The following is an 11,672-nucleotide window of genomic DNA, read 5'->3' on the forward strand; positions in this document are numbered from 1 at the left end:
AAGAATTTTAACATTATTAATATGATTTATTTATCTAGGATTAATAAGATATTGCTGGTTTTAGAAGTTAATTTCATAGTTTCTCACGCTCATAAGCCCCGCCTCCAGAAAAAGATCGAAAACTCTCGAGCTCGCTAGTCACGTGACTATACGTCATCAAGGGAATCTGGCAGCTCTGCAAACTCGATCATCGCGCACGTAAAAAGTTTTCGTCTATTATGTTTACGTATTGTAGCGCTGTATTGTTGAGAAAGTTTACCGAGTTCTTTTTGGAAAAGTTTTGTACATTTGTGATATTTGCGATAATATCAAGATGCCGGCGAGATGCATCGTCGGAGGTTGCAGCAACACTACGAAGGATGGTGCCAGCTTGCATTTGTTTCCCAAAGATGCAAATTTACGCAGAATATGGGTCTCGAAAGTGAAGTTGACCCGAGCAAATTGGAGCGGCCCCAGTGACTGGAGCGTGGTGTGCAGTAGCCACTTCGAAGATGCGGATTTTGATGACGGGTTGCATGCTGCTTTTGGCATGAAGAGGACCCGGCGGCTGAAGCCCGACGCTGTGCCTAAAATAAAGAGTGGGTCATCAATGCAAGTAAAGAGGAGTGGGTCACGGACAGCAGCGGACAAACGAAAGAAAATGAGGGTGAGCATATTATCTATTAGTAATAGACTTTGTTTAAAGTTTATCTTTGCAATTGTTGTGGTCAGTCAGTTCAAGTTCAACGACGGAAAGTGTGAGGATCACGTCAATTTCCTTATTTTATTTATTTTTTATTTTGAAGGTGTTTATGATGGTGGGCCCCAAGTCTGCGCATCAAACAATTTGAGTTTAGATTAACATGAATTTCTTCTTATTATTTATTAACAAAATCTTTCCGTTAATAATGTTCCTTATATTATTATTAGTATTTTAGTAATTGTACTAAATTTCTCATTAAAAAAATGAAAGAAAATAGGCCTATAGGATTTTCTTGGAAAAACCTCGTAGGCCTACTGTAATTTTCAGATTTGTCAAAAAATGGTAGGCCTACCCCGAGCCCATGTCTGCGCACTCAATCTTTGCACACGATTCGGGGATTTTGATGAGAAAGGCTGCATTTTGATGCCGTCACATGAAATGCCCTAAATCCATCATTTTGAGTCAGATTTTTTTTTAAATACCTGTCAGCCTGTAGACCTAGGCTATGGCTAGGTATTGCATGTGTAGAGCTCGTGCTCGTTGCGTATCTTCTTTTACTAGAATTGCGCTGATACGCGTGTGCGTAGACTTGGGGGAACTTGCCATAGGATACGCCTCGAAAATAAAAAAGGAAATTGAAGTGATCCTCAAACTTTCCTCAAGAGTCCAGGCTCCACATTCATGACATTGGAAACAGGTCTACGAATTCTAAATTTCTGTTGCGAATTAGAAATCCTATTAATTGTGAGTTGTATTTCAAGACAGGATCTACATTGTAGTACGTGGCTAGTGCTGTGAAGAGGTACAGTAGGCCCAACGTTAGGTCTAAAAGTTTTCTTGTTTCAGTTGTTTGTGCCATTGTGGTTCATTTCTCAAGTAAGGAAATATACAAACTCTTTTGGGGGTATGGTGGCTCTAGTGGTAAAGCGCCTGCCTCATGAACGGGAGGTCTTGGGTTCGATACCCGACCGAGTCATTAAAAAAGGGACCTCCTGCCTTACTAAAATACTAGGCACTCAGCATTTAGATTGGAGAAGGATAATAATTACAATTACATTCAGGTATTAATTATTATGTTATGCAGGGCCCGGTGGTAGAACAGTTTCCTAACTGAAGTGGCTACCCTGGGAATTAAAACGTTAGATTATTTTTACCTTTTTTTTAAAAAGCCAAAAAGTTTTTTTTTTTATTCCAGATCCAGATTCCAGGCCTAATATCATATTGTATATTGTCTCATTTTTATGTTTTGTAATGTTTCTTTGTCTTGATTTTGTATATTTTAATGGAAAAGAAATGAATTCAATTCAGTGTTTGTTTTACAAAGTCATGAGAAGGGTAAACAAATCTGCATGAAAGGAACCTTCTAAACAACATGATATTATAAGTTTGGACAAAATTGTTCATGCAATAATATACAGAGTTAAAAGATTCACAATAATGATTGTAGAAATAGTTTATACCATGGAGCTATACATGTAGATCTATATTTTTTAGAAGAAATTTTTTTTGATAGAAATAAAATTTTTTTAAAGAGTGTACAGAAATAATGAAAATGGGATGAACTATTGGGCTCTATAAGAATTGATTTGGATATACAATAAGGCATGAAAATTATCTTTGTGATAGCAAATACAACATAACTGAATTGATTTAATAATTACAATACAGGGATTAATGTAGAGATACAATGTGCAAAATATAATTAAATTAAGTTATTTGGTTGAATGAGATATAAATACAATGAAACATCTCAATTGTCATGGTTGAAGATACAGTGGAATGAATGAATTGACAATTTTATTTGAAAAAAAAACGAATTTGTATTTTTGATTATTTTCGTGGTATTACATTTTTATACTTGATAAGTCAGAAAGTCTGCCTAAAGATGCAATAATGCAAGTATTGTACTCCGGGAAATAAGTTTTAAAATGTCCCCAAAGTATTACATATAGATCATTTTGTCTTTTGACATTACTTAATTTGCATATTAATATAGATAGCCCTCAATAATAAAATGTTAGAGCGTTAGAGGTTCCATGTCCCACCAATGTTTAATTTCTCACTTTTTTTATTTTCTATGATTTTTAATAATTGTAATAAATACTTAATGCTCATTTTACCAATTAAGCAAATTAGGTGCTCCAATTTGCATAAATATGCATACATCTAATTTCTCGTACTGAAAATTTAAAATGTAATATTTGGACTTTCTTATCCCACCAATGATTACTCCATACAATGCATATATGAAATTATGTAGGGTGACTTTGCAACAGTTTGTACTCACTGCCATACATCATAAAGTAGGTAGTGAAATCTAACTGAGGTCTGAATGAAAAATAGATCTGAAGGAAGATGATTTCTAATTCCATTCAATTCAATCATGGTTTATTTCATATTAAAAAAAATACATGTTACACAGCCCAAACTTAAGGCTGAAATTAGCATGTTAATATGTTATTAATTCCTTAAGTTTATTATTTTAGAAATAAGAACACATGGCTATTGTGTATATTTTTCTCTCATTTTTTATTTAAATTATTCTCACAGATGCTGGATGAATTGCTGTCAACATCTGTTGAAGCTAGGGATGCTGAGGAGCAAGGGTCAGCAGTGGAGCCTGCATCAATGGAAAGTCCATCAGACACTGATGAGCCAGGATGCAGCCAATGGACAGATGAACATTCATCTGAGTCTGAAGAATCCTTTGATGAACAGGTATAAATTTGTTTTCAAATTGTGCACCCCCTCCCCGTGAAAAGACATGAAAGCAAACAAACATAAAAGGTAATTTAGCAGCAAATAAGGGATAATATTGAGTAAATTATCAACCACAATGAATTTAGCAGAATTTAGGATACATGTAAATTATATTGACATTTTTTTCTTTCCAAAGAAACCAAAACCTTTATGCATGTGATTCAAACAAGACATATGGTTCATGAAAAACTCATAATACTTGTCTTCCAAGTCTTAACATACCTGGCTGTGACTGAAATTACAGTTTATCCCAAAATTGATTCAGGTGTAGTTTTGATTAGTATTTGTGCTGGAAACCATACTTTATTTATGTATATAATTTTTTTGCATGTCACTGGTAGTGGTATGTACATGTATTCAGCATATTTTGGCTACTGTATTGATATCCAATTAACAGCCGTTCAAAGATCCAGCTATGGAATTTCAGCAGCATGGCCATACAACCTCTGTTGGGATACAGGTCTCTGTAGCAACAAGAGTTAAACGTAAGTTTATTTTTCATCTGTTTATCTATATTGTCAATTTTCCTTTTGAGGCTGGTGCTGCTAAGTTGTGGAAAGTTTTTGTAAACATATGCTCTAGATAATATATTTATTGAGGCTATAAATATTGAATTACTGATATTCATTCCCAATCTGACAGAATCAGTGTCATGTAGTTTAATTAACTTGGCTATGATAGTCATGAACATCTATAGCTATTATACATTTACATTTAATAGAATACTGCATCATTCTGTGTTCCTTGTATATTTTTGGATACTTGCAAGCGATTTTGCTGATTTGCATATGCGCAGTACCAAAACCATTAACAGGAGTCATGCTCAGTATGTCACATATTATTCACAATGTTGCTAGAAAGATAAGTTACGGGTACCAATTTGAAGGTGTAAATGTTGCAATTCCACTTGAAGAATAAGTCCTACGCAGTAGTCCGGGCCACAGATAACTTACACCCTGGATTGCAGATATGTTGTGTTCCCCTATGTCTGAAAATTTGTTTCACAACCAAAGTAAAAGTAAAATATACATGGACATTTTCAGGGTCCCAAAGGGTTGTACTTCTGCAGAACACAGGTTCACAGATACCACCCGATATTCCAGCCTTTATTTCAAGAGGGACCTCTTTTGACAAAGGGGATATACCAGAAGAGAAAGTTGATGCGAAGGAAGCGGAGGAAGAAAGGTTATCATCTCCAGAAAGTGACGCCGCAGAACCCTCCTCACCTGGATACAAACCACCATCATCTTCATCTTCATCATCAGATGAGCGTGTTATTGCCAAGCCACAAAAAAGACAGAGAAAACGGTTAGTTCTTTCATTATCCTGTTCAAAATCAATACTAGTACTGTAAATTCTTTTGAGAAAAACCTCAGACACATATCATAGTGATTTAATAAATAAAGCATTTTAGATAATTTTTCTTATATATTACAGCAACAGCAGGCTGATGAAATTCTTACATCGTCTTTTAGGATTTTTTTTGTATTTCTAAACAATTTTATTTTTTGTCTTTTATTTCAAATACAGGAAAAGGCGATCAAGCAAAAAGGCCACATGGGAAGCCCCAGCCCAAGGTATTCCTCCACACAAGGAAAAAAAATACATTGTATACGAGTCTAAGCTTTTGGAGCTGTTGCAGTTTTGCCCATCCTGCAAGTCTGCAAATGTGTCCCTTGTAAAGAGGGAAGTTGGAAGCCTCCTTTCTGTGACAAGGGAGTGCCTGTCTTGTGACCAGAAGTCGACAACATGGGAGAGCCAGCCATGGATAGGCCCCTATCCTGCTGGCAACCTCCAGCTGTCAGCGGCAATCCTGTTTGCTGGCGGGAGCCCCAGTGAGTCGCTGCGAGTGCTGAAGCATTTTAACGTAGCAACGCACACACGCAGGACTTTCTTCCGACACCAGCAGAAAGTTTTGCATCCAGCTATCACCAATCAATGGCAGAAGCAACAGAACCATCTGCTCACTGAACTGTGTGAACGGGGTCTGCCACTCACCATTGGGGGAGATGGGAGAGCGGACAGTCCAGGACATTCTGCAAAGTTTGGGGTATACACTGCCCTAGAATTGAATGTCAACAAGATTGTTGATTTTCAGCTGGTTCAGGTGGGTCTGATTTTCTGTCCTTAGTTCATGTTCCCATGATACATATGACCACAAGTGCCTAGTTTTATTTCATGAAATAGAAAGTAAATATAAAGAATCTGCATTTTTGCCAAGACGGGTTAAGTTGAAACACAATTCCTCTTGTCTTGGTTACTTATTATATTCATGTCTGCCAATTTAAATTGATTAAATTTAAAGGCTATTTTGATGTTCCAGCCCCAAACTGTTATTTCATGTTATCACTATTGTGTGTTATGCAATGTTGATTTATATTTTGTATTTTGTTTTTTCATAGAGTAATGAGGTGAAGGGTTCGTACCACATGGAGTTGGAAGGTTTCAAGAGAGTTGTCAACTTTCTTGATGACAAGGGACTAGTAATCAGGAAGTTGGTAACGGACCGACATAGACAACTTGCCAAATACATCAGAATCACACTTCCACACATTATTCATGTGTATGATGTCTGGCATGTATCCAAAGGTGAGTAATTATCATACATTTGTGTCTTGCAAAATATATTTAAAATGAAATATTAATTCGACTTGTTTATGATTAAATATTTAGTGCTTAAACTCCTGGTCCTAAGCAAAAGCAACTATACACTGCTAGAATGCTGCAAGTACTCAGAAAACAATGTGAGTTTTATCTAATTTAATTGCTTACCAAGTGAGTTTTTTGCTTTACAAGCACTCAAATTAGCGAGCTTCAAAAAACAGCAGTATCTCACTTGTCAAAGGCCTGAATTCTGTGATGTCATTTCATGTGAAGCGAGTAGTGATTTAGTCCAAAAATTAATGCTTCTATTTCACATTCCATCTCCTTGTTTCTCTTTTGCATCATGCTTGCATTTGGTTTTTCATATAAATACGTGAGGCAGTTATCTATGATAAACATTTCGCATGATGTCATCAATTAAGGCATTTTTGTTGTTTTTGTTTTTAGTTTTGGTATATTTTTTATTACCTATATTAGGTGTTGGAAAGAAGGTGCATGCCTTGGCGAAGCAAAAGGATTGTGAAGAACTTGTGCAATGGGAACCAAGCATCACCAACCACATGTATTGGGTGGCTGCAACTTGTGAAGAGGATGAAGACGATCTGAGGGTGGCCAAGTGGAAGTCTCTTATGAACCACATCCAAGGGATCCATGAAGGTCATTCTGAAGTCTTTCCCAAGTGTCTTCATGGTGACTTGCAAGCTCAAGGTCGCAAGAAAAAATGGCTCACACCAGGTAAATTCATGAATAAGATTCATTTGTTTAATGTTAGATCTGTATCATATGAAACAAGAAAAATCAAACCTTATGAATATTGTATTTTCCTTACCTACCAATACCATTCATTATCAATTTATGCCATTACTCTCATAAAGTATGTTGATTCAATTTTATTGCATTTTTTCCATTTTGAAAACTGTAATTATGACGTTACCTGCTCATTAAGCATGATACACTGGTTACCTAAGGCAACAATTGTTTAATGATTCCGCTCCTTTTGTATCCATTTTTCAGGCACAAAAGTCTGTGAAAAACTAACAGGTATCGTGCAAAGCACCATGTTGTTGAACGATGTGAAAAAGTTGTCTGGAGACCAACAGACATCTTCCCTGGAGTCATATCACAGTCTGGTGAACCGGTATGCGCCCAAGCTGAAGTCCTATTCGTATGAAGGAATGACTAGCAGGTAAATGCACTATATATTCTATGAGAAGAGTTACATTGGACCATGTTTCTTTATTTAGCATACACACAAAATAATGTGGGTAATTCCAAGCAAAAGTGGATATTTATAGGACTCTATTAAAAAGGGTAGATCTAATGTTTGGATTAAAACCCATATGGAATAATGCAAATGGTTTTATAACCCCCCCCCCCAAAAAAAGTCTGACAGATAGTAAGAGGCAGTGGCGTACCTAGGATTTTCCACAGGGGGGGGGGGGGGGCAAAATCGGCCGCCAAAAAAAAAAAAAAAAAAAGGTCTTCAATAAAAAATAAAAGGTTATTGTACCAGAAAAAAAAAAGAAAAAAAAGGTCTTCAATGAAAAATAAAAGGTTATTGTACCAGAAAAAAAGAAAGAAAAAAAAGGTCTTCAATAAAAAATAAAGGTTATTGAAAAAAAATTGAAAAAGCAAAAAAAAAAAAAAAAGGTCTTCAAGCTCGTCAGGGGGGGCAATAAAGGTATTCAAGTTCGTCAGGGGGGGGGGGGCATAAAAGGTCTTTCAAGCTCGTCAGGGGGGGGGGGCAGTGATATGTATTTTGTATGGGTTGTTGCTCGTCCCCCCCGTAGGTACGCTAGTGGTAAGAGGCCACATTCATTTTATAAAATTAAAATTCAAGCATTAGTTTGAATAAACTTAACTTTGGTATTTCGTGATCATTCCATGTGGTATGGGTATCAAATGAAAGAGCAGACAGTTTTATGTTTAAAATTCAGATAGCCCTGATAAGTGACTTTTTGGTATCCTTTCTTTGAACTGTTTTTCTTGTGCAAGAATGAAAAATCTTCTGAGTTAAACCGGGTGAAAAATAAAAGCAATTTGCATGTTGCATTGTGTTTACGCACTGTATTAGACATGCTTTTACTATGTGCATTTATTTTCTGGTTATCATTCAGGCTCAGACTTGCTGCTATGGACTTCAATGAAAATGGCAACCGACAGCAGGCAAAAACGTTGAAAGGGGACAAGCGGTACATGGTCAGCAAACCAAAGTACAAGCCAGGGAAGGCATCAGTGAAAGCTGTTAAGGAAGCAAAAACATTCAGTGAGTTTATTTTGTTCTGTGTGTTATCGACTATAGGTTCATCATCATATCAGAAACATATTATGAAAAAGGATGATTCCATGGCAATGATTCATTACTAGAGTAACATCAGTTAAATCCTACTTTTCTCATGTGTTATGTTGATCACTATAACTGTTCTCAACAATATAATCTATAAAGATTAAAGAGCTTTTTTTTTTCCTTGATGCCCATTGGTGGTACATTTTATAGCATACTAACATGGCATAAGAAAAACACTGGTAAATCAATACCATCCAACATATTTGTATATCCATTAGCTGGTCTAGCTGACCTGTACATGTTGAACCTCACTTTTTAACCTTTTTGTATCTCAGAATTTGTTGATGATCTGATGGATGAGGTCAGACGATTGTGCACAGGATCATCTCAACTGCCAGAGAGGAAGGAAGCCCCGCCATCTTTATGCAGTGAATATACCTTTCCTCCCAAGGAGGAACTTGTTCAGGATCACCGAAGTCGTTTTAATTAAAATAAGCGAACTGTAAACCCTATCATGCTAATATCGTATACAGCTTCATGATAAATTGGAACGAATGAAAGATTGAACACATAAGTTCATTTAAGAGAAAATTTAGTTACTCTATTGAAGAAAAGATTCCTTATGATTAAACATGCCATTTTCATCTGATGAACTATATTTTTTAGCGAATTTTATATGAAGACATACATCTCTGATGTACATGTAGTTGTACAAATAACATTGTGAAGGCAAAACAGATGACTGAGCAATTTGATACCTTTGCTTCAAAATTATTAAACAAAAAGAATCATATCTATTATGGAATTATATTTGTTTAAGTTTTGTTCAACAGTAAAGTCGACCACATACTTGTGAGTGATCAGTTACATAATTTTAAGGAAATATTGTTGGGAAAGATTTGTTCAACAGTAACACATGTACAATTCTTCTTTGCAAGGAGTTTTGTTAGAAATACTATTCATTTGAAACGTTGGTCAATGATTATCATGATGAGTTGTGGTTCAAAATCTCTCATGCTGGCCGGTTACGACCACTGTAGCTCCAACAGTGGTTTCCAAAAGAAAACTTTCATGGTCTATACAATTTCGGAATACTAGTAACTGCAATAATTGTATAAAATTTTGAAGATTTAAGAGCATTATCAGAATGTTTTCTCTACTGTGTTATTTGCATGTAATAAGTAGATATTTCTTTACATAAATGTGATTGTATTTATAAATGTAGATGAAGTAGTTGAAGTACATTTGATATGCATGTCAAAGTATTTCACGTTTTAGCCAGCTGAATTTGATGACTCGGATATGTGTCGTGTAGCTTAAAAAAAATCTTGCATGACCTGAAGCAACGGCTACTAAAATCAGAAAACATTTTTTTAAAGCATTTTTACAAGCAACTCTGTAAGAAGTTATATAGCATGTATTACATAGATATTTCTTTGTATGAATGTTATTGTGTTTATAAATGTAGGTGAAGTGGTAGAAATACATTTGAAATGCATTTCAAAGTGTTCCATGTTTTAAACAGCTGAATTTGATGATTCAGGTAGCTTCCAAAATCTTCCCTGATGTAACATCTACTAAAATTGGAAAACATTTTTTTCCCCCCAATTTTTTCAAGCATTTGTACAAGCAACTCTGTAAACTACCTCCATGGTTATACTTATCTTGACCCATTCAGGACAGGAATTAATTAACAACTAAAGTGATCACATTTCGTTCCTCAAATGGGCAACAGCAATATTTATTTTAATGCTACATGCTTCCAATTGAATGTGATGTCTTTGAAACCAACATACATGGTTTGGAACTTGGATAATATTTTTTAAACGCCAATTTCGATGAAAAACTCTGGTCTTCAATTCTTCCAATGTGTTGCCAATTTGAGGAGTTTAAAGATTATCCTCATAAAATTCCTGGCAGTATGGTCACTCAACAATGAGTGCAATGTATGCATAGTTTTTTTTTCTCTCTTTTACTAATGTACCTGGTGTAATTTTTAGAGCTCTGAAACAAAAATGATTTACCTTAACCACTTAAGGTCGATTGTCCTGAACGAGTTAAGCCATAACATGTCTATTGACCAGCTTATATTTATTCATATTTATGTCTCTTGCACTCATTTCTACTTGCAAATCAATGCTTCTCTGAGAATATAATAGTTTGCAGGATTTTTTAACAAAAAAAAAAGCATTCTGTCTCTTGTCTTTCTACAGCTACTGCATAGTTTATGGTAATACAGTCCACTACCATTATATGTGCACTGGAAGGACGCTCTTGTTGCAATGCTCCAAATGTCTAAACTGTGCATTGGCATATTTTTTATGCAAGTATAAAGTGTAAAATCAATGCCGCATTTATTTAGAGGTAATTGATTTGGCCTGGAAAGTCTTATTATAATGGGAGTGGACTATTGTAATTTTAGACTGAATATTGTTGACAACCATAAAGGATTTTTATATGTAGGTTTTAAAAATGAGATCACCGAGACTGTACATTGCAAGTTGGCAATTTGGAAAGTAAATTATAACAAGTGGTAGGGACAACTTTCCAATGGGCTGTATACTCAGTTCTCAGGGAATTGTGTATTACCCATAAGTAGGGCCCCCTCCCGGTAGTACTTGAAATATCAGCATCTTTTATGTTCCTGAGCAAAAATACCATATATAATTTTAAGTAAAAATGTGAATAAAAATAACTTTTTATGCAATACACATTTGTGTATATTGGGCAAATGGAAAATATTCCCTCCATCAAGATGACAGCATCAATACGGTGAAGCCTCCATGATAGTTAATGGTATACAAATTACAAATTTTTACAACTTTCAGAAATTCATAACTTTCTTGTTACTCCGATATAATACACTTTCACCTATTGTATTATTTTTCTTTCCCCTCTTTTAACAACTTTTTATCTTGGTTGGATTCCTCTTTACATGCACTCTTGCCCCTTGGGCCTGTTTCATAAAGAGTAACAACAGTTGGTAGTTTTGTCATTATGGCAACTACCATGGTAACCTTGATTTTGATTGGCTGCTGAGCAATGTTACCATGGTAATTTCCATAATGGCAAAGTTACAACAGTCACAGTTCTTTATGAAACGGGCCCCAGATTCCACTATCGCTCTTTTGTCCCTCTTTCACATGTTCTCCACTTCCATCAAATCTACATTGTACAATGCTCTTACCTCTGAATTTAAATACAGATAACTCTGCCTAAGTCTACCTTATATTCATCTAAGTCAAAGCAATTTTGCAACATTCAATCATTCATCTATCATCCAACATTTCCTAGCCTGTAGTCTTGCCCGGGGCTACTGCCATTGTCTTTTGCGTTCAA

The 11,672-nt window shown here is 35.5% G+C and overlaps 1 protein-coding gene across 2 annotated transcripts; it reads left to right on the top strand.

Annotated features, from left to right (window-relative positions):
* Positions 1-211: 211 nt before the first annotated feature.
* Positions 212-10,510, top strand: LOC129279622 (uncharacterized). 2 transcript variants are annotated; one of them, XM_064107019.1, is made up of 10 exons: positions 212-646; positions 3,233-3,400; positions 3,840-3,927; positions 4,546-4,750; positions 4,973-5,549; positions 5,845-6,031; positions 6,524-6,781; positions 7,061-7,232; positions 8,164-8,312; positions 8,669-10,510. In XM_064107019.1, exons 1-10 carry the CDS (start codon positions 314-316, stop codon positions 8,821-8,823), a joined length of 2,292 nt encoding a protein of 763 aa, XP_063963089.1. In that variant the 5' UTR covers positions 212-313; the 3' UTR covers positions 8,824-10,510. The 2 variants fall into 2 exon arrangements, with proteins under 2 accessions (XP_063963089.1, XP_054771696.1); XM_054915721.2 differs by having other exon boundaries at positions 227-646; positions 4,486-4,750.
* Positions 10,511-11,672: the final 1,162 nt, after the last annotated feature.

The sequence above is a fragment of the Lytechinus pictus genome, chromosome 11 (assembly GCF_037042905.1).
Source record: "Lytechinus pictus isolate F3 Inbred chromosome 11, Lp3.0, whole genome shotgun sequence".
Lineage (NCBI taxonomy): Eukaryota > Metazoa > Echinodermata > Echinoidea > Temnopleuroida > Toxopneustidae > Lytechinus > Lytechinus pictus.